General features: G+C 40.0%; 1 protein-coding gene and 1 pseudogene across 1 annotated transcript; one reads left to right on the top strand and one right to left on the bottom strand.

Moving 5' to 3' along the window:
* Positions 1 to 27,142, top strand: MTFMT (mitochondrial methionyl-tRNA formyltransferase). Its single transcript, XM_004056342.5, has 9 exons — positions 1 to 253; positions 2,611 to 2,820; positions 5,865 to 5,987; positions 8,041 to 8,143; positions 9,392 to 9,467; positions 13,133 to 13,224; positions 23,454 to 23,532; positions 24,718 to 24,800; positions 26,397 to 27,142. The coding sequence occupies exons 1-9, from the start codon at positions 45 to 47 to the stop codon at positions 26,589 to 26,591; spliced, it is 1,170 nt and encodes a 389-aa protein (XP_004056390.2). The 5' UTR covers positions 1 to 44; the 3' UTR covers positions 26,592 to 27,142.
* On the bottom strand, positions 2,975 to 3,556 carry LOC101152501 (transmembrane protein 126A-like; annotated as a pseudogene).
* Positions 27,143 to 27,692: the final 550 nt, after the last annotated feature.

The following is a 27,692-nucleotide window of genomic DNA, read 5'->3' as shown; positions in this document are numbered from 1 at the left end:
GCCCCGCTGCGCCTGCGCAGGGCGGGCCGCCGGCGGCCGAGGCGATGAGGGTGTTGGTGCGGCGCTATTGGGGTCCTCCACTGGCTCATGGCGCCAGGCGTGGGAGGCCGAGTCCCCAGTGGCGAGCCCTGGCCCGACTCGGCTGGGAGGACTGCCGGGACACCAGAGTCCGCGAGAAGCCTCCCTGGCGGGTGCTCTTCTTCGGCACGGACCAGTTCGCCCGCGAGGCCCTGCGGGCGCTGCACGCCGCCAGGTACCCGGGCCAGGGATCCGGGGACCCGGCCGCTGAAGGCCTCCAGGCTGCGCCCGGGCGGCCGGCCCCGAGGGTTTTGGATTTCTGGTTGCGGAAAGCATGGGTGGCAGAGCGGTGTGGGCCCAGATCTCGGCGTCTTCTGGCTCCCGGAAGGTGCGCCATTCCCGCCGGTCAGCCTTTGGGCGCCCAGTACCTGCGGTCTGCGCCCCTCACTCCCCGCCGCCTCTGTGGGTTCTCCAGGCGCCCCGCGACCCACGCTGTGCCGAGCTGGGGCTGGGCGCTCTGCCTGCATCCCCCGGGCCAGTCCCACGGCCTCCCTGCCCGTTTTGAGTGTGGGGAATCCGTGGCTCAGAGAGGTTATGCGATTGCCCAAGGTCATCAGCCGAGGTGGTTCGGACTAAAACCAGGTCCCACTTCAAAGTTCCCTGCTTTGCAGTTCCTCCTGCCCCCCATCCTTCGGCACACCCGTGTCTCGCTCTTTTGCTCCCCCTGTGCTCCTTGTATACAAGGACATAGTCCAAAAACGACCTGTTTTCAAAAGAATAAATTTATAAATCAGAACTGTTAGGTATACATTTAGTATTAATAATATTTAACAAGTTTTGTTTACTGGGAAAGAAAATTATTTGAAATCCAGCCAGTCCTGAGAGTCCATGGTATGTGGTGGCAATACCGTATATACTTCTCTGCCTCTTTTTCCCAATTAATGTTTTTTATTTCCCCATTCTGTTTTTTCCTGACGCAGTCCTCCTTCCACTTTTTTTTGTCATCTCCATCTCCTTTTCCCTACAGATACTTCAGAGCAGCCCCTCATGTATTGAATCCTTCGTCAATCCCCTGTGTGGTTTTCCTCCCTCCACACACCCCTCTGTGCACACACCCAGAAGGAAACCCCATGTTCCCTTTGCACACCCTCCATGGGCTGCTGTTGTCACATGCGTCTCTCACTGCATTTATACATTTATACCAACACTTTTTATGTTTGTTTCTGAGGCGAGGTCTCGCGCTGTCCCCCAGGCTTGGAGTGCAGTGGCCGGCTCATAGCTCACTGCAGCCTCGACCTCAAAGATCAAGCAATCATCCCATCTCAGCTTCCAGAGTAGCTAGGACTACGGGCGCGCACCACCACGCCTGATTTTTAAATTTTTTGTAGAGGCGGGTTTTCACCATGTTGCCCAGGCTTATCTCAAACTCCTGGGATCAAGTGATCCTCTCACCTTGGCCTCCCAAAGTGCTGAGATTACAGGCCTGAGCCATCATTCCTGGCCTATCCTGATACTTCTGATGATGCTTCACTTGGGAGCTCCATTACTCCTGTGCTTTCTTTATAGTGCCCCAGGACATACTCCTCATAACTCCTCAACGTGTACATACAATACCTGTTTAATAAATGTACCCCCCTGGGTACTAGAATGCTATGCAGCAGGTAGAAAGGATGAGGTAGTGCTACATGTACTGCCATGGAATGATACCCATGTTATGTATTTTTGTTTGTTTTTTAAAAAGTAGTGTTTGAATGGCATCATGGTTATGGTAAAAAAGTTCCATGGATTCAAAGGATATACAGTGAAAAGTTACTTCCTTCCACCTCTGTTTAGCAGTTCCCAGTTCCTTTATCCAGAGACAGCCACTGTTTTCAGTTCCTTCTAGAAATGTTCAGTGAATATACAAATATACGTATATTTAACCCATTTTTCAAAAAGACACATAATAGCATGTATAGCATTGTTAAAAGGAAAAAAAATGCAAAGCAGTATGTAATATCCCAGTTGTGTAAAGTATCCATACTGTATATGTTTCTGTATGCACAGGAAATCCCTAGAATGATACTGTTCAAACAGTAGCCACTAGTCACGTGTCACTCTTTACATTTTAAATAGTTAAATAAAAAATGAAAACTGAGGCCGGGCACGGTGTTCACGCTTGTAATCCCAGCACTTTGGGAGGTGGAGGCGGACGGATCACTTGAGGTCAGGAGTTCGAGACCAGCCTGGCCAACATGGGGAAACCCTGCCTCCACTAAAAAACACAAAAATTAGCCGGGTGTGGTGGTGCACGCCTGTAATCCCAGCTATTCGGGAGACTGAGGCAGGATAATCGCTTGAACCTAGGGGGCAGAGGTTGCAGTGAGCTGAGATCGCTCCACTGCACTCCAGCCTGGGTGACAGAGTGAGACTCCAGCTCAAAAAAAAAAAGAAAAAGAAAAAATGAAAACTCAGTCTCTCACACAAGTTTTAATCATTTAGCCCTAAATGCTTCATGAGTTTAATCATAAACATACTTAGCGATATGTGAAGTAGTTTTAGCTTTGAGTCATTGCCTTAACACTGTCACATTTTTCTTCCAATCTAATTTAGGGAAAACAAAGAGGAAGAGTTAATCGACAAACTGGAGGTGGTCACAATGCCTTCCCCATCACCAAAAGGACTGCCAGTGAAGCAATATGCTGTGCAGTCTCAGCTTCCCGTATATGAGTGGCCGGACGTGGGATCTGGAGAATATGATGTTGGAGTAGTGGCTTCGTTTGGCCGACTTTTGAATGAGGCTCTTATTCTTAAATTTCCCTAGTAAGTTTTATTTGTAAGGAAATACAGTATAGAAACCTTGGTCTTTATAAATGGACCTTGTATATAAAATGTGATAATTTGAACTCTATGCTTTCTGTAATATTTTCTTTTTTTATTTTTACCATTTTATTTTTCTGTACATGTTTGCTTAAAGTCAATGAATTTCTCTGCCAGGTTCAGGCAACTGAAGGGCCTTTAGAAGTAGTTTATATTGTTTAAACCCAAGGTATGCTGCAAACACAGTCTGGAACACAATAGGAAATAACATCTTTCTAAAGACAGGCTTATAAATTTGAATCCAGTAACTTAAGATGTTCCCTTTCTCTGGTAACAGAGTTGATTCATACCAGGCTGCTAGGCCTCCAGTCACAGGTATAGACAAGAAAACAGGGTATAGACCACCAAAAGCAAGACCAACCAATCCACTCTGTGTTATGGTACACGTTTCACAATTCAAATTCTAAGGAAAATTTACAAAACTTTTGTAAGCTGTGTTTGTTGTAAGAAAAGGGATCACTGCCATTGGTAAGCCAGCAGCTGTAAGAGCCTGTGTCATGTTCAAGACGCATTGAAAAAGACCATTTGCTATGAGGCCACAGAGAGCATTAAATCCAACATATGCTGATCCCTCTTCAGGTAGATTCCTTTCAGCTTGTGGAAGCTGGTTAATTTTTCTGGTTATGATATCAAAGATTGTTAAGTTTTCCTTGATAGTATTGGATTTATGATTTTCCATCTTGAGCCTTATGCTCTTCTCCCAGCGGCTGGTTGGTGCCTCCCCAGGTCGTCTTCAGCCATGCCCGGGCTCACTGAAGCCTTTGCTCAACTCGCCTGGGCACAGCCATATTTGGCTGACAGATGACTCGGCCTGATATTTTCTTTTCAAGTACTAAAGAACATTTTATTTGTGGCATGAGTTGTCAAAATGTATTTAACTGCTTACCACCCTCTATAGGCTTTCATCCACCTTCATTTAAATTCCATATATATGCTGACAACGCCCAAATTGGTCCCTCTAGCTCAGCTCTGTCCCCAAACTCTAGTCCCCTAATACCTACTGCCTCCACAGCTCTTCCTGGATGTCTGATAGCCACTTTACATTCAAGATACCCAAAGCATCTCCTAAAATCTTTATCTCAATAAATGGCTACTCCATCCTTCTAGCTGCTTGCACCAAAATCCTGGTGTCATGCTTGATTTCTTACATCCCATATCCAATCCATCAGTAAATCCTATTGGCTCTGCCTTCAAAATCTGTGTAGGATTCTGTATCTCATCACTTCCGCTGCTGCTACTCTCGCCTACATTACTACAGAAGCCTCCTAACTGGTCCCTACTTTTGTCCTTGGCCCTCTCAGTCTTTTACCAATCCAGCAGCCAAAATGTATATATTTATTTATTTATTTATTTCTATTTTATTGTTTAATTTAGAGACAGAGTCTTGCTGTCACCCAGGCTGGAGTACAGTGTTGCTATCATAACTCACTGCAGCCCCAGACTCAAGGGATCTTCCTGCCTCAGCCTTCTGAGTAGCTGAGACTATAGGAATGTGCCAACACACCCAGCTAACTTTTTTTTTTTTTTTTTTTTTTTTTTTTTTTAGAGACAGGGATCTCGCTATGTGGCCCAACCTGGTCCCAAACTCCTGGCTGCATGTGATCTTCCTGCCTTGGCCTCCCAAAGTTTTGGGATTACAGGCATGAGCCACTGTACCCTGCCTCAAAGTGATCCTTTTTAAACAAGTCAGATCATGTCACTCTGCTCAAAATCCTCTGGTAGTTTTCTGTCTTACTCAATAAAAGTTAGGCCAGGCCTAACTGGCCTCCCAGCTGTGCCTTGAATTTGCCGAGCATTTACCTTCTTCAAGATCTTTATACTTAATGTTCCCTCTGCCTGGAATGCTTTTCTCCCATATATATGCATAGTTATTTCCTTCTTCATGTTCTTGTTCAAGTGTTTTCTTGTTGGTAAAGCTTTCTCTGATCACTACTAAAATTGTAATATGTCCCCCTCATAGTCCTCTCTGCTTTATTTTCTCCATAGCCCTCAGCATCATCTGGCAAACCTTGTACATATTTTGTTTTTTCTTGCTTATCTCCCACTTTTTGTACATAAACTCTCTGAGGGCAGGATTTGTTTTTTCTGTCTGGTTCACTGCTGCTTGTATGCCTAACACTTAGAACAGTGTCTGCACATGGAGTGCGCTCAGTGAATGTTTGTTGGATTGGGCTGAGGATCTCCTGAGCTTGGGAGGTTGAGGCTGCAGTGAGCCATCCAGCCTGGGCAACAGAGCGAGACCCTGTCTCAAAAATAAATTAAAAAAAAAAGAAAAAGCTTATTTTAGGCAGTCTGTATGTAAACCAAGTGAAGTGAGGATAGTTATGTGACTAAACTATAAAATTAGAATTGTTCATGAGATGCATAATAGGGTTTGAGTGGTTCTCTTATAGTCATAAATGCATTTTAAAATTTTATTTAAAAACTCCCAGACATCATGGGCTGTTGTAGATTTTGCGACGGAGTTTCGCTCTTGTGGCCCAGGCTGGAGTGCAATGGCATGATCTCGGCTCACTGCACCTCTGCCTCCCGGGTTCAAGCAATTCTCCTGTCTCAGCCTTCCGAGTAGCTGGGATTACAGGCATGCGCCACCACACCTGGCTAATTTTGTATTTTTAGTAGAGATGGGGTTTCTCCATGTTGGTCCGGCTGGTCTCAAACTCCCGATCTCAGGTGATCCGCCCGCCTCGGCCTCCCAAAGTGCTGGGATTACAGGCATGAGCCACCACACCCAGACAGAACATCTTTAGAACAGCAAATAGTTGTCCTAGCTCTGTTTTTAATTAAATATCATTGGTTTCTTATGGTAAGAGAGTGAATTTACATGTAACTTTTTTCCTTTCAGGTGATACGAGATTTAGATTTAACTGTCAGTTTTTCCAAATTTCTGGGAAAGTTTCCTAATGAAAAGTAGCATAATAGCTTAGGTAGTGGTAACGAAGTGGTAAAGCCCACTGACATACTAATTTCTACATTTTCTAACTCAGTGGCATATTGAATGTTCATCCCAGTTGCCTCCCGAGATGGCGTGGCCCAGCCCCTGTAATCCATACAGTGCTTCACGGAGACACAGTTACTGGAGTAACAATTATGCAAATTAGACCTAAAAGGTAGCACATATTTTCCTTTCTTGAGATTTTTGTGATTTTTAAATGTTGATGTCAGCCTGTTTAGGGGGCAGTGGATGAATGGGGGTGCTCATTAATTTCTGTGACTCCAGAGTGCTTCTTTTGCTTTTATATCCTTTCTGTTTTCTCCTGGTTTCTAACATAAACCATATGTCTTTTGGTATTTATGCAGGGTCTCTTTAAAGTCCATATGTGAATTTTAATTTGTTAATTGAAATAGGTTATATTATTAGTACTCGGATTTCTATAAAATACATTGTATAAATGAGAGATGGATTTTTGTATGTTAATTGTTGTGAATCTTGGTTTTGCTGGCCTTGGTTTCTAAACTATGGCCAAAAATTTTTGGAACCTGAAATAAGAATATATTGTATATCAATATGCAATAGAGTTGTCCTAAAACATTCATTTTTTCCTGTCATACCTATAGTTTAGAACAATTTAGAAACAATTTAGAACAATTTTTTAGAAACAATTATTTAGAATTACTTGAGGAGTTTATTCAGTCTCTGCCTGTTACCACCTAATTTCCCCTTAGAAAAGAATAATTCACAAGTTCACAAGAACAACGTGGTATCTGGGATTTGCTTTAACTTACTTCAGAAAACGAGAGGGAGTAGATGAGACAAGAGTGGCAAAACTTTGGTGGTTCTAAAATCTGAGCCAGGCATGGTGGCTCACGCCTGTAATCCTAAACTTTGGGAGGCCGAGGTGGGAGGATCACTTGAGTCTGGGAGTTCAAGACCAGCCTGGGCAACGTATAAAAAATAAAAAAATTAGCCAGGTGTGGTGATACACACCTGTAGTCCCTGCTACTCAGGAGGCTGAGGTGAGAGGATCTCTTCAGCCTAGGAGGTTGAGGCTGCAGTGAGGCAAGATCGCACCACTGCATTCCAGCCTGGGCGACGGAGCAAGAACCTGTCTCAAAAAAAAAAAAAAAAAAAAATCTGAATGATGTGTATATGATGATTCATTAGACTGTTAACTCCGTTTTTGTGAATGTTTGCAATTTTTCACAATAAACATTTTACTAAAGCTCCTAGGTTAGAAATAGAATTAACAAAAACAAAAAGCAAAAAAAATTAAATAAAGCATATTTCTCATGAAAACCTATGACCGGTGTTTACAGAGCTTGATGTAAAATGTCAGACTTGTGGGAATGCAAATATACTTGCATTTACTTTTTTTTTTTTTTTCTTGAGACGGGGTCTCACTCTATCACCCCGGCTGGAATGTAGTGGGGTGATCTCAGCTCACTGCAACCTCCGCTTCCCAGGTTCAAGCGATTCTCCTGCTGCAGCCTCCCGAATAGCTAGGACTACAGGCACACGCTACCATGCCCGGCTAGTTTTTTGTATTTTTAGTAGAGATAGGGTTTCACCATGTTGGCCAGGATCTCTTGACCTCGTGATCCACCCACCTTGGCCTCCCAAAGTGCTGTGATTACAGGCATGAGCCACTACTCCTGGCCCTACTTATAATCACCCATGGTGATAATCTAGGCAAAACTCTTATCCTTTGAGGAAGGGACTATAGAAATAAATAATTATGAACTTCCTAACTTTACTTCCATGGAAAATACATTCTTTGCCTTATGCTTTTCATATACAAATAGAGACTTTTTCATGCTATTACTAATGATATAATTTTTCTGTAATTGTAATTAAATTCCTGATATGCAACTGTATCGTTTCTTTGCTTTAGGAAAAAATAAATTTAGACTCTAAATACAGGCCATATTTTGTTCTCCCGTCTTTCAAACTGACATATCTTCCTTGCTAATGTCTAACAGCCAAATTAATAGCCAGTGATAAACTATCTTTATTTATTTTTTTTGAGAGATAGGGGCTAGCTGTGTTGCCCAGGCTGGTCTCAAACTCCAGGGATCAAGCAATCCTGCTGCCTCAGCCTCCTGAGCAACTAGGACTATAGGCATGCAGACCACTGTACCCAGCTTGTATCTTTTTGTGTGTAGACAAACATTGATTCAGGAAATAGTAATCATTGTCATTATTTGCTTTTGATTTTTTGCTAGGTTTGATGTAGGCCCAATTCTCAAACAAGAAACTGTTCCTGTGCCACCCAAGAGCACTGCAAAGGAATTGGAAGCAGTGTTGTCAAGACTGGGTGCCAACATGGTATAATTCCCCAATATCCTACTGCTTTTTACTCATTTAGTGGGTTTCCTAAGTGGTTATAAAAAGAAGAACAATTTTGTGACTTCTAATTTTCTTAAAAACAAAAAAGAGTAGGTTCTATCTTTGGCTTCCTAAAAATTAGCCTGGCATTTGTGATCTCATGTAAATCTTTGAGAATTTACAAAGAGTAAGTACTGAATAAAGGCTTTCAAGTGAAACAGGTGATCTTACATGACTTACTACATGCCATAGTGAGGTCTTAGACTATTCTTCTCAATTTCACTCTCCTCACTCTCGTATGTATACCTTGCATCCCTGTCAGAATGAACTAACAGCAATTTTCTAAGCGACTCTTAGCTTTCCTTCCATTTCTTTGCCTGGCTTCAGTCATTTGCGCTAGAATTCTGCTGACCATTCTACCTATAGATGATCTTTCTTTTTTCTGTGGCTTTGTATATATAATTCATTGAAACTGCATGAGTAGAGTCTGGGTAAATGTTTAATGACTAAACTTATGTTTTCCATATGAACGGGTTAATTTTATACAGAGGAATATTTTTTTTCCCACCTGTATAGATGGTATTTCCTATTCTAGGCACTTACCTCACAAATGATCTTATAATAGTGACTGCCATTTATTGAACATTGGCTTGTGTTCTACAACTGTTCTAGATACTGTATGGACTTTTTCTTTTTACCCTCTCAACTTTGAGGTAGTTGTTGCTGTTGATTGTTTCACAGATGATGACATTGAAAGCCAGAGACAAGCTAAATAACTTTTCCACAATGAGACAGCTGGTAGGTGATAGAACTAGGACTTGAACCCAGAGCTGGGTGACTCCATAGTACATTGTCCTGTGAGGTTTCATTGCCTTGGCCCCCATGGGGTGAGAGTGTGTATAGCCAAGCCCGGGCTATCCTGATGCCAAAGCTTCCACAGCATTCTCTAGAAGTGAATCAATGACTTGTACTCTACAGAGAGCAGAATCTCTACTGAGGTTTCCCCAAGTAGACACCTATCCTCACAGCTTAAGCCAATGTACTACCTTACCCTGCCACATAGATCTTTTAAAGTTATAGGTTCAGCCTTGAAGAGCCAATAGTAAAGAAATTTTTTTTAATTTGAAAAAAGAAAAAGAAAAAAAGTTATAGGTTATTTTATGGTGCTGAATTGTAATGTGTTTCTGCTTTTGTTCTTCCCTTCATTTTGAATATATCACACTCTTTTTTTTTTTTTTTTTTTGGTAGCTCATTTCAGTTTTGAAAAATTTGCCTGAAAGTCTGAGCAATGGAAGGCAGCAGCCAATGGAGGGGGCGACTTACGGTGAGTGAAGGCTGCAGAGACTCTCATCTTTCTAAAGGTTCTGCTTGTCACGATAGCATCTGAACATTCTGACCTCTTAGCTGTACTTTTCCCTTAATTTTGATTGAGTGCCCACTTTTGTGTGCTTTTCCAAAGAATGGTAGAAAGCATTCTTTCTCCCTCTTAGCATATAGCCTCATGAAGGATTGAGCATTTTTTTCCAACTTTTTGATTTTGAAAATATTAAATAGAAAGACTGGTATAATAAACACCAGTTTACCCCAGAGTCAACAATTATTAATGTTTGTCCATATTTTCTTTCTCTTTATATATTTATTACATGTATTTTAAATTTTGCTTATTCATTTGGAAGTATGAATCATGATCTTTCATCTCTAAGTAGTTTAGTGTGCCTTTCCTAAGAAAAATGAACAATTTCCTAATAGCATCCAATGTTCAGTTCATATTTAAGTGTTCCTAATTGTCTAAAAATTTATTTTATAGTTGTTTTATTTTTCAAACTAGGATTTAATTGTAATTAGTTGTTATGTCTCTTTAGTCTCTAAAAAAATTCCTCTTTTTTTCCTCTCTCTATGTCATTGACTTTTTGAAGAGACCAGGCCAGTTATTTGATTTGTTTTCTTCCAGTGTTGTTTAACTTGTTCCCTATCTCTTATATTTCCTATAATTAGTTCTAAAGGTTTGGCTGGATTCAGGCTTAAAGTTTTTGGAAAGAGTGTGTTTCAGTGACATTTGTTTTCTTCTTTTTTGTTTTTTTTAGTAGAGTTAGGAGTATAAACATTTGTTTCAGTTTGTTTTTAATTTTAGGGATTACTTTTTATTTTTCTTTATGATTAAATGTTATTTTTTGAATATGTAAAACATATAGCTGAGTCAAAAGTTAATATACCTACAGAAGTCTCACTTTTGTCCCGTACAGTCTTAAGGTACCACTTGAGTAAGCCAAGATATCAGACTGTACTAAAGCAAGTGAAGCTAAGTTTGATCACTTGGTTGAGATGGTGACCACCAGATCTTTCCAGTGTTAAGATGTGTTTTCCCTTTTGCAATTAGCAGGTAATCTGTGGGGTAATTAATACTCTGGCACTGTGCAGATATCCTGTTCCCTAACAACCTTTCACATGATGGTTTTAGTACAGATTGATATTCCTTGCCCAAATGAATTATTTCACTATGGATTACAAAATGGCAATTTTCTAATTCCTTTTACATTTAATAGCTGGTATTGTTCTGGAAGGAAGAGTTTTTCCTCATTAATTGGAGATGAATTTTAGTTCATCCTAAAATGGGGACAGGGGCTTAATTCTTTCTCTTTAATTAGAATAAGAAGTTGATGCCATTAATTGCCTTCAATTTTGGTGTCAGATGCGTTCTTTTTAGTATCATTTGACACGTAGATTTTCATTGATTGTGTTTTACAGTCATAATTCTTTATATTTGCCCAGTGGGAGCCCCTTAAATTTGGCTCCTACATTCTGTTAACACTCTTCACTTCCCACTAGTTTGGAGTGCTTCCTTGCTTCCACCACAGTATGTCCCAGGCTCCCCTATGTGTCCTCTGGCTCACACTGAAATCAACCAGTGTGATTTCCAGGGAGCTTTTGTTCATTTTAGTGGGGTTGATAATTAGAGATCATCTGGTACAACAATGTATGGCAAGATAAGGTATCAGTGGACAAAACTAGAAGTTATATTTTTAAAAAATATTCAAGCTCATATTGTTTATGATTCAAATTTATCATTAAAGGGTTTTCCTTATATTTTCTCACACTATCTTTTTTTAATTATTAACCTATTTATTTGCTATTCATAACATCATTTCAGCATTACAATACCAATATTACTACTAACAGTAAAAATACTAAGTAAGATTTAAGATTTCCTTACAGTTTTCCTTTTTGATCCTTAGAATATATCCTAAGGATATACAGTCAGATTACTGCCTTCAAAACTTCCTGGTAATGATTATTTTTTCCATGTGGTTTTGTTACCTAGTTTCATACATAGTTAAGTTTCAGTTGTTTTTTTTATTTTAGGGATTGCTTTATTTTCTTTTATGATTAAATTTTATTTTTTGAATGCATAAAATATTTACATGGTTCAAAAGTTAAAACAGCTTAAAAAGGTACACTCATAGAAGTCCTACTTCCATCTCTATCTTATCTAACCCGTATTCCTCCCTCTATAGGTAACATTTTTATTAGTTTCTGATTTAGTCTTCCAGTGTTTCCTTTTGCCAAAATAAGCAAACACCTACATAGTGTTATTTTTTATTTTTCCTTCACAAAAGGTGGCATAAAATACATATTTTTCTATGCCTTTGTTTTTTCACTTAATAGTGTATCTTGGAGACTACTTCCTATTAGTAAGAAGAGATTTTCCTCCTCCTTTCTTTTTTTTTTAAGATAGGGTCTCTGTTACCCAGGCTGAAGTGCAATAGTGTGATCATGGCTTACTGCAGTCTCAACCTCCCAGGCTCAAGCAGTCCTCCCACCTCAGCCTCCCAAGTAGCTGGGACTACAGGTACATTCCACCATGCCTGGCTAATTTTTTAATTTGTTGTAGAGACAAGTTCTAACTATGTTGCTCAGGTTGGTCTTGAACTCCTAGACTCAAGCCGTCCTCCTGCCTTGGCCTCCCAAAGGCATGCCTGGCCTCCTTTTTGTTTTTTATGGTGGCATAGTTCTCAGCTATGTGAATATATCATAATTAACCCAACAGATGTCTTACTGATGGGCATTTGGGTTGTTTCCAATCTTTTGCTATTCAAATAATAGTAAGATTAGGAAGATAACAGGCACATGGTTATTCAGAATAGTATAGTAAGACTACTTGGAGTAGTTTTAATGTACCTTATTCCTGTCAGTAATGTTGAAGATCTTTTCATATATTTAAGAACTATTTGCATTTCTTTTTTCTGGGTGGTAGTATATCTTTTGCCCATGTTCCTATCAACATTTTGGTCTTTTTCTTCTCAGTTTTTTGAGTACTTATATTTCATAATAGAGAAATTAGTCCTCTCTGAGATAACTTGCAAATTCAGTTTGTCATTTGTTTTTTGATTTAACTTATGGCATTTCTTTTTGTCTTATTTTTTTTAAAAAAGTTTATTTTGCCTAGGCATGGTAGCTCATGCATCTAATCCTAGCACTTTGGGAGGATGAGGCGGGTGGATCACTTAAGGTTAGGAGTTCGAGACCAGCTTGGCAAACATGGCAAAACCCTGTCTCTACTAAAAATACAAAAAATTAGCCAGGCATGGTAGTGCACGCTTGTAGTCCCAGCTACTCGGGAGGCTGAGGCACAAGAATCTCTTGAGCCTGGGAGGTGGAGGTCGCAGTGAGCTGAGATCACGCCACTGCACTCCAGCCTGGGTGACAGAGCAAGACCCTATCTCAAAAAAAAAAAAAGTTTGATTAGTCTTATTTCATAGTTAGAAGGGCATTTTCTACTCCCAGGATGTAAAGAAGTTCACCCATGTTTTATTTTAGTATTTATATGATTATTTATTTATTATTTTTACTTGATATATGGAAAATTTTGAACATATAGAAAAGTCGAGAGGTTAGAATGAATTCTCTGGTATCTCTTATTCAGTATCAATAGCTGTCAATTCATGGACACTGACCCTGATGTTCATTTTTGCTCTTGGTTTTATCTTGTAGCCCCTAAGATTTCTGCTGGTACCAGTTGTATAAAATGGGAGGAACAAACTTCAGAACAAATATTCAGACTTTACCGTGCCATTGGAAATATAGTAAGTTGGGAAGTCAAGTTGCAGTTCTACCTGGTTGGTTTTCTATGTGTGTAATTTGCTTTCTAAATATTTTTATTTAGGAATAATCCCAAATAAAAATATCCCAAATAAAAGGTTGATCTTTGGAACAAAACCTAGGAAACCTGAAATTTATTCTTAAAAATTCTTTAAACTGTTTAAAGTGTTTATAGAGACCTTAGAATTCACAAAGCACTTTTAAATATATGTATATTGCAGTTTCACATAACCAAGTTTTACTATCCTACTTCATAGGTGAGGGGAAAGAAATGAGATGACTAACAGGAATGTCCAGTCACTAAATAATGAACTTAAATCTTCTCACTCCTAATCCTGTGCTTTTTCCAATATGTCTTTCTGCCTTTAGCCAATTTTTTACAATCAAATTGTTAAATCATTGATTTCTACATATGGTACACCAAGTGTAGTAATATAACAGTTTGTTAAAATGTCTGAGTTAAATTCTCAGTTCGTTGATAAATTTGTGGGGTTTTTTCCTTTCATTTCAATAGCTACTTGTGTTATTTGAACACTGAGCTTACCGTGTGTGTGTTTGTGTGTGTGTGTGTTGTTTTATTTTTTGAGACGGGGTCTAGCTCTGTCACCCAGGCCTGGAGTACAGTGGAGAAACCTTGGCTCACTGCAACCTCTGCCTCCCAGGCTCAAGTGAGCCTCCTGTGACAGCCCCTGAGTAGCTGCAACCACAGGCACACACCACCACACCTGGCTAATTTTTGTATTTTTTTGTAGAGACGAGGTTTTGCCATGTTGCCCAGGCTGGTCTTGAACTGCTGAGCTCAAGTGATCCGCTCTTCTCAGCCTCCCAAAGTGCTGGGATTACAGGCACGAGCCACTGTGTGCCTGGCCAAGTGTGTGGTTTTTAATGGACCATCTCTGTTATTAATGTTGGGTAAAATGGGGAACCACTATTGGATATCTATAGCATGCTAAATTCTTCAGTAAGGAGGATCACAGACTCATGTTATAGTTATTATCATCCCACTTTAAAGTTGAAGAAATTGAGGCTTAAAGTAGATAATGAATTGTTATTAAGTGTTACTCAATGTCGTGTTGCTAGTTAATGAAAGTCAGAGTCAGGTTTTGAACGAGATCTATCTTACTTCAAATCCTATTATTTTCCTGCTGCCACAGAATGGCATCAGGAAACAAGGACCATAGGGCCAGACAGTGCTGGGTTCCATCTTGACTCTGCTACTTCCTAACTTTGTAGACTCAGGAAAGTTATTTAACCTCCGAGCTTTAGTTTGTTCATTGGAATATCAGGGCTGGTATAATGTATTTACAGCATCTTGTACAGTATCTGGCACAGAATAGGTACTCATTAAATGATAGCTGCTATTATTCATTCATTCATTAAACAAAATATTTATTGAAGGCCTATTATGTGTCAAGCAGTGTACTAGGTACTATAGATACAGGTGTTGTGGGAGGACAGACAACAAGTAAGCAAAAAAAAAAAAAAATCAGGCCAGGCATGGTGGCTCACACGTGTAATCCCAGCACTTTGGGAGGCTGAGGCAGATGCATCACCTGAGGTCAGGAGTTTGAGACCAGCCTGGCCAACATGGTGAAACCCTGTCTCTACTAAAAACACACAAAAAAATTAGCTGGGCGTGGTGGCATGCGCCTGTAATCCCAGCTACTAGAAAGGCTGAGGCAAGAGAATTGCTTGAACCTAGGAGACAGAGGTTGCAGTGAGCCAAGATCACACCACTGCACTCCAGCCTGGGCGACAGAGCAAGACTCTGTCTCAAAAGAAAAAAAAAAAAAAAGACCGGGCACGGTGGCTCACGCCTGTTATCTCAGCACTTTGGGAGGCCAAGGCGGGCGGATCACCTGAGGTCAGGAGTTCGAGACCAGCCTGACCAACATGGAGAAACCCCGTCTCTATTAAAAATACAAAAAATTAGCCAGGCCTAGTGGCGCATGCCTGTAATCCCAGCTACTTGGGAGGCTGAGGCAGGAGAATTGCTTGAACCCAGGAGGTGGAGGTTATGGTGAGCCGAGATTGCACACTGCACACCAGCCTGGGCAACAAGAGCGAAACTCCATCTCAAAAAAAAAAAAAAAAAAATCAAATAGTGTGATAAATTCCTTGATGAAAATAAAAATAGGATCATGTGATAGAATAACTGGAGGTTATTTTAGATTGGTGATGGGGAAAGCCTCTTTCTGACACTTAAGCTGAAATCTGAAAGACAATAAGGAGCCAGCCATGCCTAGATCAGAGAAGAGCATTCCAGGCAGAGGAACAGCTAGTACAAAACCCAAGGTGGGCTAACCCAAAGAATCACAAGAAAAGGAAACTCCAGACTGATATCCCTGAATATAGATGCACAAGTCCTCCACAGAGTTAGCAAACTGAATCCAGCAACATATAAAAAAGGATTATACATGATGACTAAGTGGGATTGTTTTTTGGGTTTTGTTTTTTGTTTTTGTTTTTTTTTTTGAGATGGTGTCTCGCCCTGTCGCCTAGGCTGGAGCGCAATTGTGCAGTTTCAGCTCTCTGCAACCTTCGCCTTCTGGGCTCTAGCAATTCTACCTCAGCCTCCTGAGTAGCCTGGATTACAGGCATGCAGCACCATGCTCAGCTCATTTTTTTGTATTTTTAGTAGAGATGGGGGTTCACCATGTTGGCCAGGCTGGTCTCAAACTCCTGAACTTGAGTGATACGCCCACCTCAGCCTCCCAACATGCTGGCATTACAGGTGTGAGCCATCACACCCTGCCCCAAGTGGGATTTATCCCAGGAATGCCAGGTTGGTGCAACATATGAAAATCAGTCAATGTAACATATCATATTAGTAGAATAAAGGACAAAAGCTACATCACTGTCTCAATAGATGCAGAAAAAGCATTTGATGAAATCCAACACATGTAAAAAAACCTCAATAAACTAGAAATAGAAGAGCATTTCCTCAACTTGATAAAGGACATCTATGAAGACCCTGTAACTAACATCATACTTAATGAAAGAAGCCAAGTGCAGTGGTAGACGCTTGTAGTCCCAGGTATTTTGGAGGCTAAGCGGGAGGATTGCTTGAGGCCAGGAGTTCGAGACCAGCCTGGACAATATAGCCAGACTTTGTCTCTTAAGAAAAAAAAAAAAAAAAGGAAGAAGAAAGAAAGAAAATAAAAGAAAGACAAAGCCTTTCCCTTAAGATCACAAAGAAGATAAAGATGTCTGCTCTCTCAAAGTTAAATGTCTTCTATTCAACTTTGTTCTGTTGAGGCAGTTAGACAAGAAAAAAGAAACAAAAGGCAACCAAACAAAAGGTTGGAAAGGAAGAAGTAAAGCTGTCTCTATTTGTGGATGATATGATCTTGCATATAGAAAATCATGAAGAAGTTCCAAAAAAAACTATTAGAGCTAATAAACAGTAAAGAAGACCCAAGTAAATGGAAAGACCCCAGTATTCATTGATTGGATAAACTTAGTATTGTTAAGATGTCTCTACTCCCCAAGTTGATGTACAGATTCAACACAATTCTTAAAAAAAAATCCCAATTGGCTTCTTTGTACAAATTGACAAGCTGCTCCTAAAATATATACAGAATTGCAAGGGGCCCAGAATAGCCAAAACTAACAAAATTGGAGGACTCATAGTTTTCAGTTTCAAAACTTGCTGCAAAACTACAGTAACCAAGATAGTGTGGTACTGGCTATAGCTCCTTAGAATCGAATTAAGGGTCTAGAAATAAGCCAGGCATGATGGCTTATGCCTGTAGTCCCAGCACTTTGGGAGGCTGAGGCAGGTGGATCACTTGAGGTCAGGAGTTTGAGACCAGCCTGGCCAACATGGTGAAACCTCATCTCTACTAAAAATATTTACAAAAATTAGCCAGATGTGGTGATGCACGCTTGTAGTCCCAGCTACTCAGGAGGCTAAGGCACGAGAATCGCTTGAACCTGGGAGGTGGAGGTTGCAGTGACCTGAGATCACACCACTGCACTCCAGCCTGGGTGACAGAGTGAGACTCTGTCTCAAATTTTTTTAAAAGTCTAGAAATAAACCCATACATTTATGGTCAATTGATTTTTTTTTTCCAAATGTAGTTCCCAAAAGATAGTTCTTTTTTTTATTATTATTATTATACTTTAAGTTCTAGGGTACATGTGCACAACGTGCAGGTTTGTTACATATGTATACATGTGCCATGTTGGTGTGCTGTACCCATTAACTCATCATTTACATGAGGTATATCTCCTAATGCTATCCCTCTCCCCTCCCACCCACCTTTTTTTTTTTTTTTTTTTTTTTTTGACAAGAGTGCGAAGACAATCCAATGGAGAAAGAATAGTATTCTCAATAAATGGAGCTGGGATAACTGGATGTCCACAATCAAAAGAATGAATTTGGACCCTATGTCACATCATATGTAAAAGTTAAAGAAGCTAAATGAATAGCTAAAACTAGAAAACTCTTAGAAGAAAATATAGGTGTAAATATTCATGACATTGAATTAGGCAGTGGTTTCTTAGATATGATGCCATGAAGCATAAGCAATCAGACTAAAAATAGAGAAATTGGACTTCATCAAAATTAAAAATAGTTGTGCTTCAAAGGACACTATCAACAAAGTAAAAAAGACAGGTAGGCCAGGCATGGTGGCTTATGCCTATAATCCCAGCACTTTGGGAGACTGAGACAGGAGGACTGCTTGAACCCAAGAATTTGAGACCAGACTGGGCAATGTAGTGAGTCCCCATCATTACAAAAAGTAAAAAATTAGCTGGGCATCATGGTGCACACCTGTGGTCCTAGCTACTTGGGAGGCTGGAATGGGAGGATGCACTTGAGCCAGGGAGGTCAAGGCTGCAATGAGCTGTGATTGCACTACTGTGTTTCATCCTGGGTGACAAAGTGAGACCCTGTCTCAAAAAAAGAAAAAAAAAAAAAAAGACAGCTTACAGAATGGGAGGGAATATTTGCAAATCATATAACTGATAAGGGCCTAATATCCAGAGTAAAGAATTCTTACAATGACTCAGCAGTAAAACGACAAATAACCCAATTAAAAATGGCCAAAAATTCTGAGTAAACATTTCTTTTTTGTTTGTTTTTGAGATGGAGTCTTGCTCTTGTTGCCCAGGCTGGAGTGCAATGGTGCGACCTTGGCTCATTGCAACCTCTGCCTCCTGGATTCAAGCGATTCTTCTGCCTCAGCCTCCCTAGTAGCTGGGATTATAGGCAAGTGCCACCACGCCCGGCTAATTTTTGTACTTTTAGTAGAGATGGGGTTTCACCATGTTGGCCTGGCTGGTCTCGAACTCCTATCCTCAGGTGATCCACCTGCCTCAGCCTCCCTAAGTGCTGGGATTACAGGCATGAGCCACTGCCCTGGCCCTGAGTAGACATTTGTTTTAAGCAGATACATAATATGAATGGCCAGTAAGCACATAAAAGATCAGCAACTTCATCTGTCTTTAGGGATATGCAAATCAGAACCACAGTGAGATACCACTTCACACCCATTAGGATGGCTATAATTCAAAAAACAGACAAAAACTAGTGTTGGCAAGGATGTGGAGAAGTTTGGAAACTTCATACATTCATGGTACCATGTTTACCTCTTAAAAATGGTGCAACCTGTGTGGAAAACAGTTTGGCAGTTCCTCAAAAAGTGAAACACAGAAGTATCTTATGACCCAGCATTTCCTTTCCTAGGTTTATACTCAAGAGAATTGGAAACACTGTGCTCACACAAAAATGTGTACCCGAATCTTCATAGCAGCATTATTCAGAATAGCCAAAAAGTGAAAACAACCCAAATATCCAACTGATGGATGCATTAAAAAAATGTGGTATATAGCCATACGGTGGAATATTATTAATACTCAGCCATAACCATAATCACATGCTATGACATGGATGAACCTGAAAAATATGCTAAGTGAAAAAACCCTGTCACAACAGACTACATATGTTATTATTCCATTTATATGAAATGTCCAAAATAGGCAAATCCATAGGCTGGAGGAGAGAGGATAATGGGAAGTTTCTGATAATGGATGTGCGTTTTTTGTGGGAAAGAGAGGTAATGAAAATGTCTAAAAATTAGGCAAGAAAAAAACGAGTGACATTGGTTGAATGACGCTGAGTCTACTAAAAACCACTGATTTGGAAGCTTCAAAAGGGTGAATTTTCTGGTATGTGAATTACATCTCAATAAAGCTGTCAAAAAACAAAACAAAACAAAACAAAAAAACAACCCAAGATGGAAAAGAGTTGGACATGTTTGAGGAACAGAAATGAGGCTGGTGTGGCTGGAGCATAGCTGGCAAGATGGAGAGTAGCTAAGGTGAGGGGAGAAGCAAGATTGAGTAGGATTGACATCAGAGGGCCACGGCAGGGGAGTAATGGGATTAGGTGTGTACATTCTTAAAAGGTTGCCCTGGCTGCTGCTAGAGAGTGGAGTGGAGGTCAGTTAGGGAACTGGTTGGGTGTGGTGGCTCACACCTGTAATACCAGCACTTTGGGAGGCCAAGAAGAGCGAATCGCTTGAGCCCTGGAGTTCCAGACCAGTCTGGGCAACATGGTGAAACCCTGTCTCTACAAAATATACAAAAATTAGCTAGGTATTGTGGGATGCACCTGTAGTCCCAGCTACTCGGGAGGCTGAGGTAGGAGGATCACTTGACCCTGGGAGGTTGAGGCTGCAGTGAGCTGTGATTCCACCACTGCACTCCAGCCTGGATGACAGAGCAAGATCCTGTTTTTTAAAAAAAAATTAAAAAAATAAAAAGAAGCTGCTGCAACTGTAGCCAGATGACAGATGATGGCAGTTTGGAACAATGATAATGGTGGATAAAAAGAAGTGGACATCCAGACTATGCTTGGAGATAGAGTCAGCGGAATTTGCTGATGGAATCTGGGAAATTAGGGAAAGATAAATTAGGATCATTCATAGATTTTTGGCTTGAGAAACTGGGTGAATAGTGGAACCATTTAATTGAGATGAGGATGTCTGGGGAGGAACATTTGGGAAGAGAAATCAATAGTTTTGGCCATGTTAAGTTTGACATATATTAAGTTAGAAGACATTCATGTGGAGATATCAAGTAGACAACTTCCTGAGATGCAATTTAGGCCAGTAGCTTGAAATCTCTTGGCACCTATAACTTACTACATGATGATTCTTACCCTCTGCAGTTTATCTTCCCTGTACATGGAGAAAAGCTTTGTGCTATAAAAGACTGAGCCAGAAGGTGGGGTTTGGTTCCTAGAGTTGCCCTTTACTAACGAGAGGAAGGCCCTTGTCTTTGAGCTTCTGCTTTTTTTACCTCTAAAGTGGGATTAATGACCATGTACACAACTGTCAAGATCAAAGGAAATGAACTAGGTGAATGTAAATTCATGCAAACATGCTATTTTGGCAGTAATGATGGCAGACACCAAAATGATTATATTCTTACCATCCCTTTCCTTTCTACAATGCTCTGATGATAAGGTGAGCTTTACCTCCTCAAGAACAAGACTATATTCTGAGTATGTACCTAGCATGTTTATTACTCTCAGTAAATAGAAATCTTTTTTAGTCAGTAAGCACGTTTCAAAAATATTTTGAGTTATTTAAAAGAAAAAAATTGCACATATGAAAATCGTTTCAGAACTTTTATTGAAGCAGGCGAAAGAAAAGTGAGCTAGCAAGTTATAGAAGAGGCTATGACACAGATACGTTTATGAACTTGTTCTTCAAATTCATTTACTTATTTGATTTAATGTTCAAATTATTACAACAACCTGACTCTTCTGAAAGTTAAATACCCTCTTTAAGGGGTGTCATAAAAAGAGCACTGCACTGAGAATCAGAAAACAGAAGCCAGTCCTGGCTTTGCTGCTAACTAGCTGGGTCCAACCTTGGGAAAACAGCTGCATTTCTCTGAGCCTCACTCTCTTCATGTATGAAATAGAGGATTGAACTACAGTCTGGAAATAAATGCATTCAATTCAGAAATTTTAGAGAACTTATTTCCTGGTGTGTGTTAAATTTTATTAACATTTAAATCAGACTGTAGGATCTCAGGTATGTTGGAAATGTGTTACATGATAAAGGTGGTATTTCATACTGGAGGGAGGGGTAAGATGGATTATCTAGTAAATAGTATTGAGATAACTGGCCAACCATTGGTGGGGGAAGCCCTCAAATCCTATCTTTTAAAATCATAGTAACTGCTATATTATAACAATGCATATGTAGTTAACAATACTGTATGGTATACTTACAATTTGTTAATTGAGTACATTTTTCTTACGTGTTTTTTACCATAATAAAAAAAATCAAAATATAGATGGATCAGGGATTTAAATATAAAAAGTAAAATCACAAGGACTAGAAAAAAGCACAACTGAATAATTTGACAATATTTAATAACCTTAAAGTGTGGGGTAGGCCTTTTTAAGTATGATATGAACCACCAAAGTCATGAGAGAAAAGACTTAGAAATATAATTATGAAAATAAAAAACTTATGCATGGAAAAAATGGCTGTCCCCAAGATTAAAAGTCAACAAACTGAGGAAAATATTCACAACACATGTAAGAGTTAAAAGGCTAATTTCCTAAATATAGAAAATATTTTTGCAAATTAATGAGATAACCATCCCAGTTTTAAAAAATATAACCAAAGGGCATAAATAGGCAGGTTACAGATAAATAAATTAAAAGTGCACATAAATATATGGACAGCTTCTCAGCTTCGCTAATAATAAACAGCAAGAGATTATCATATTTTTTTCTCACTTATCCAGGCAGTTTAGCAATAAAATGTTGATGCTGTTTAACCCACGCATTCCACTTTAAAAACAAAAAACCCCAAAACTATTATCCAGAAATGTGTAAGTCCTCAAAGATATATCTACAAGGTTATTACCCTAGTTTATAGTGTTATAAATAGCAATAAATTGAAAATAACAAATATCTATCATAAAGGTGGTTGCATAAATTACATATTCATAAAATGGGTTACTGTGCAGCAGATAGAGTGAAATTGATAAGTATGTACTGATGAAACATCAATGCTTTATGGTCACATAACAAAAGTCCTTGTAAAACAGTATTGATGCAGGACTTTTTGCTCCTTAACTCAGCTAAAATCTGGGTTCTTGTCTCACAACCAGGAAAAATTAGGCACGTGGACACATTGAAAGGTGAGGAGAGTGGAATTTATTAAAAGAAAGCTCTCAGCAAAAAAAGAGGGGGTCCTGCCAACAGGGTCCCACCTCACAGATTGAATACCAGGCCACCACACAGGAGCTGAAGAGGCCAGGCTCTTCCCCTGCATAAGGCAGAAATTCCTGGTGGCTCCACCCCCATTCTTCCAGTGCTCATGCGGGCCCTTAGTCCGAGCCACGCCACCTTGATTTATTTCCTTTACTGTGCATGTGTTAAGGGACAGAATTTTTCACCATGGACATGTTTAGGCAACCTGGGTGGCATTTGGCTGTCTCCTGTCTCTATCACTGTGTTCTAGATTTTTATAATAATATTTATAGAAAAAAATACAGGGAAATGCACATCAAACTTAACAGTCGTTACCTATAGGGATGGGAATAAATACAGAATATCACTTTCTAAAATTTTTTAACATAATTGATGTAATGCTTGCATTTTTTATAAGGATAATAAATTTTTAATTGGAAATATTAATATATTAGATATAAACATTGATTTTAAAGTAACATTTAAGATCTTATAAATCGGCCGGGCGCGGTGGCTCACGCCTGTAATCCCAGCACTTTGGGAGGCTAAGGCGGGCGGATCATGAGGTCAGGAGATAGAGACCATCTTGGCTAACATGGTGAAACCCCATCTCTACTTAAAACACAAAAAATTAGCCGGGCATGGTTGCAGGCGCCTGTAGTCCCAGCTACTCGGGAGGCTGAGGCAGGAGAATGGCGTGAACCTGGGAGGGGGAGCTTGCAGTGAGCCAAGATCGCACCACTGCACTCCAGCCTGGTGCCACAACGAGACTCCGTCTCAAAAAAAAAAAAAAAAAAGATCTTACAAATCCTGGAAACACTGATGTAGAGAGTCCTGTTTATGGTCTCTTCCATCAAACTTAGTGACTGAGTTCCCAATTCCTCTAATTGAAAGAAAAGTGCAGATTAACACAAAATAGTAGTTGAAAAGGGTTTGGGAGTTGAGTGTATTCCTTTATCATACCTTCTTTAATTTTACTTGCAGATTCCGTTGCAGACGCTCTGGATGGCGAATACCATTAAACTTCTGGATTTGGTAGAAGTTAACAGTTCAGTCCTTGCTGGTACTAACTTTTGAATAGCTAACATGGAAGCTGTTTTCACTGTAGTGTATCTGGAAATACGTCTGTTTTATCATATGTCACAATTACTAAAAATAAGAACTATTTTAGTTTGTTTCAGTTCAGTAATGATAATACTTTACATTCACTTATTGTCTTATTCTTTGCAACACTCATTCTCATATATTTTCTCATTTAATCATTACAAGAACTGGCCGGGCGCGGTGGCTCACACCTGTAATTCCAGCACTTTGGGAGGCCAAGGTGGGTGGATCACCTGAGGTCAGGAGTTCGAGACTAGCCTGACTGAGATGGTGAAGCCCCGTCTCTACTAAATACAAAAATTTAGCTGGGCATGGTGGCACATGCCTGTAATCCCAGCTACTTGGGAGGCTGAGGCAGGAGAGTCGCTTGAACCTGGGAGGCAGAGGTTTCAGTGAGCCAAGATTGCGCTGCTGCACTCCAGCCTGGGCAACGAGTGAAACTCCATGTCAAAAAAAAAAAAAAAAAAAAAAATCATTACAGGACCCTGGGGAGTAGGCAAAGCAGTGTTCCTATCCCATTTTAAGCTCTGTGATTTCCTGCCTTAAGGTTTTCAGAGAATGCAGAATGACTCGATTAGTTTCATTCTGGTGAATATTATAATGAAAATATCTGGGCAACTCAGTGAAAATCTAGGCCAGAGTGTATTCATGCTTCATGCCACAAGTCCATTCTGAGGCCCATCAGCATCTTCCCAATATGGTGGACAGAAGGAATGTGAGCCACAGAGGAAGCTGGTTTAATTTAGAGGTAGTTGGAGTTCCCCAGGAACCTAGGAATTAGGATTTGTTTGGGCAGGGATGAAAGGGCCAGCCTAAATCCTAAACATCCTATGTATTTCCCCCTGTTGGCTAGTTATTTCACCAAAGCGCTAACACAAAACTTGTAGATTCAGCATTTTAGGTGGTCACTGGGTAAAGGAATTATAGCTTTGTATGTGCATGGGAAGCTTTCCTTTGGGTTTCTGATGTACAGAGAGCACTGTGGTTTCCTTGTAAGTTTTGGTTTACAAAGTCAACATCAGCAAATATGTTCTCTCCGGTATCAGTACTGCCTCCCAAGATGTTTTTTGATTTTTAAGAAGTACTATGAAGTTGCATAATTGCTTTTCTCTCTTGTATATCTTTTCTTTTTTCCATTCTTCAGATCCAAAATTAACGGGACAGGCTCTTATTCCAGGATCAGTAATATACCACAAACAGTCACAAATACTGTTGGTTTATTGCAAGGTATGTTTTCCATTAGTTTCAAGTTATCATAGTTGTTTTACTGTGTTATAGTCTGTATCATTTATTATTTTTAGTTGGAACTTCACTTAACTGCCTGTCCATAGATTGGGTCAGGAGATCATTTAATTTTCTTAAGAAATAGTGAAGTCTCTAGCATAATTTTTTGAAAGTGATGAAGTTTTGCCAAGGCATTATTATTACTCAATCACAGAAAGAAGATTCAGTAACTTGAGTGCTTTCTTAAAAGAACACGTGTATTTTCAGTAGCCCAATTTAATTAACAGCTCTTGTGCTTGGTAACATAAAAGACAGTCATATCAAAATATCTGGCTGAACTACTACAGGACACGTATCCTACTTGCTTTTACTGCTTAACAGTAGTAAAGAGAAGATTTCTGAACTATTTAAAATAACTTTGGAATCATTATTGTTTTATAAGATCACGGTGTGTTCTGAGAAGTGTTCTACATTCCTTCCATTTCCTAGGTATTTTGCATCATATGGTGTTCATGTGAGATATTTCATACTTAAGAAGAGTGTTTAGCCGGGCAAGGTGGCTCACACATGTAATCCCAGCACTTTGGGAGGCTGAGGCGGGTGGATCACCTGAGGTCGGGAATTCGAGACCAGACTGACCAACATAGAGAAACCCTGTCTTTACCAACAGTACAAAAATTAGTCGAGCGTGGTGGCAGACGCCTGTAATCCCAGCTACTTGGGAGGCTTAGGCAGGAGAATCGCTTGAGCCCGGGAAGTGGAGGTTGTGGTGAGCCGAGATCGTGCCATCACACTCCAGCCTGGGCAACAAGAGCGAAACTCCATCTCAAAAAAAAAAAAGAAAATGTTTAAAATGTGTGATAGATTGATCTGACCTACAGACTGTGAATACAAAACTCCATCAACCTCTCTTTGTCTCTCGCCAGCTTATTCTGGAACAGTGTTGGATGCATATGTCTTGCTGTCCTTTTCTGGGTCTATATATGTGTATTTCCCTTTTTTTTTTTTTTTTGAGATGGAGTTGCCCAGGCTGGAGTGTAGTGGTGTGATCAGCTCACTGCAACCTCCACCTCCTGGGTTCAAGCGATTCTCCTGCCTCCGTCTTCCAAGTAGCTGGGATTACAGGCGCCCGCCACCACACCTGGCTAATTTTTGTATTTTTGTAGGGACGGGGTTTCGCCATGTTGGTCAGGCTGGTCACGAATTCCTGACCTCAGGTGATCCACCCGCCTCGGCCTCCCAAAGTGCTGGGATTACAGGCGTGAGCCACCACGCCTGGCCTATATGTGTATTTCATGTTACATACCTTTTATTCTGCTCCCTTTGTATTTAAATATTTATACAGATCTATACATCTGTTATCGCTCCTTGGTAATAAGCTTTTAATTTCAGTGGCAAAAACCGCAATGACTTTTGCACCAACCTAATAGAGTCAAGGAATTCTACATGTTACTTAGTATAGTGCTGTTTGCAGCTACGCATTTAGTAAAGATTTGTTGGTTTGTTTGTTTCCATGATAAAAATTTTATAAACTAATATTTACTTGGCTTTTTAGTTTTGCCACCCCTGCCTATTCACTATTTGTATTTTGCCCTTTAGGATGGTTGGATTGGTGTTCGATCAGTGGTGCTCAAGAAATCACTAACAGCTACTGACTTCTACAATGGATATTTGCACCCCTGGTACCAAAAAAATTCCCAAGCTCAACCAAGCCAATGCAGATTTCAGACTCTCAGACTTCCAACAAAGAAGAAGCAGAAAAAAACTGTTGCTATGCAACAATGCATTGAGTAGTTAGGAAGAAGATGGATAAAAACCTATTACATATTTGTAATTTATTAAAAACGTTATTTACAAGGAATTATCTGGACTTTTTTTTTTTTTTTTTTTTTGAGACAGAGTCTCACTCTGTCACCCAGGCTGGAATCCAGTGGCACTATCTCAGCTCACTGCAACCTCCGCCTCCCAGGTTCAAGCAATTCTTCTGCCTCAGCCTCCTGAGTAGCTGGGATTACAGGCACACGCCAACACACCCAGCTAATTTTTGTATTTTTAGTAGAGATGGGGTTTCACCATGTTGGTCAGGCTGGTCTCGAACTCCTGACCTTGTGATCTGCCCACCTCAGCCTCCCAAAGTGCTATGACTACAGGCGTGAGCCACCGTGCCTGGCCTGGAATTATCTGGACTTTCAAAGAAGATGGCATTGTTATAAGAAGAGAAGATTATTGTCGAAAAGATGGATTGCCTCACTTTCCACTTTTTATGTAACAGTAGTTAAAAAACAGCTTTTTTTTTACTTGAATTACAAAAAAGTTTAAATAAAACTTGTATTTATGATACGAAACTCAAGGAGATTATCTTTCCTTAAGAACAAGGGCAACCCTAACTGGTGTATGTATGTACCTACATACATACTGAGAAGAGGTTTTGTTTTTATTTTTATTTTTTTGAGACGGAGTCTTGTTCTGTGGCCCAGGCTGGAGTGCAGTGGCGTGATGTCAGCTCACTGCAAGCTCCACCTCCAGGGTTCACACCATTCTCCTGCCTCAGCCTCCCAAGTAGCTGGGACTACAGGCGTCCGCCACCATGCCTGGCTAATTTTTTTTTTGTATTTTTAGTAGAGATGGGGTTTCACTGTGTTAGCCAGGATGGTCTTGATCTCCTGACCTTGTGATCCGCCCGCCTTGGCCTCCCAAAGTGCTGGGATTACAGGTGTGAGCCACCGTGCCTGGCCGAGAAGAGGTTTTTTTAAAAACAGTGCATCTGTTTAATTTTTTAAAAATCGTGTCACCACTGACATTTTAGGAGTATTGAATCTGCATTTTTTATTTCCTATAAGTAGTAAATCCAGCTCTTTACATTTCACTACCAGCTAGATTTAACCAAGTAGTAAA

Source organism: Gorilla gorilla, chromosome 16 (assembly GCF_029281585.2).
Source record: "Gorilla gorilla gorilla isolate KB3781 chromosome 16, NHGRI_mGorGor1-v2.1_pri, whole genome shotgun sequence".
Lineage (NCBI taxonomy): Eukaryota > Metazoa > Chordata > Mammalia > Primates > Hominidae > Gorilla > Gorilla gorilla.
The sequence above is the reverse complement of the archived record's forward strand: the minus strand, read 5'-3'. Positions and strand labels throughout refer to the sequence as shown.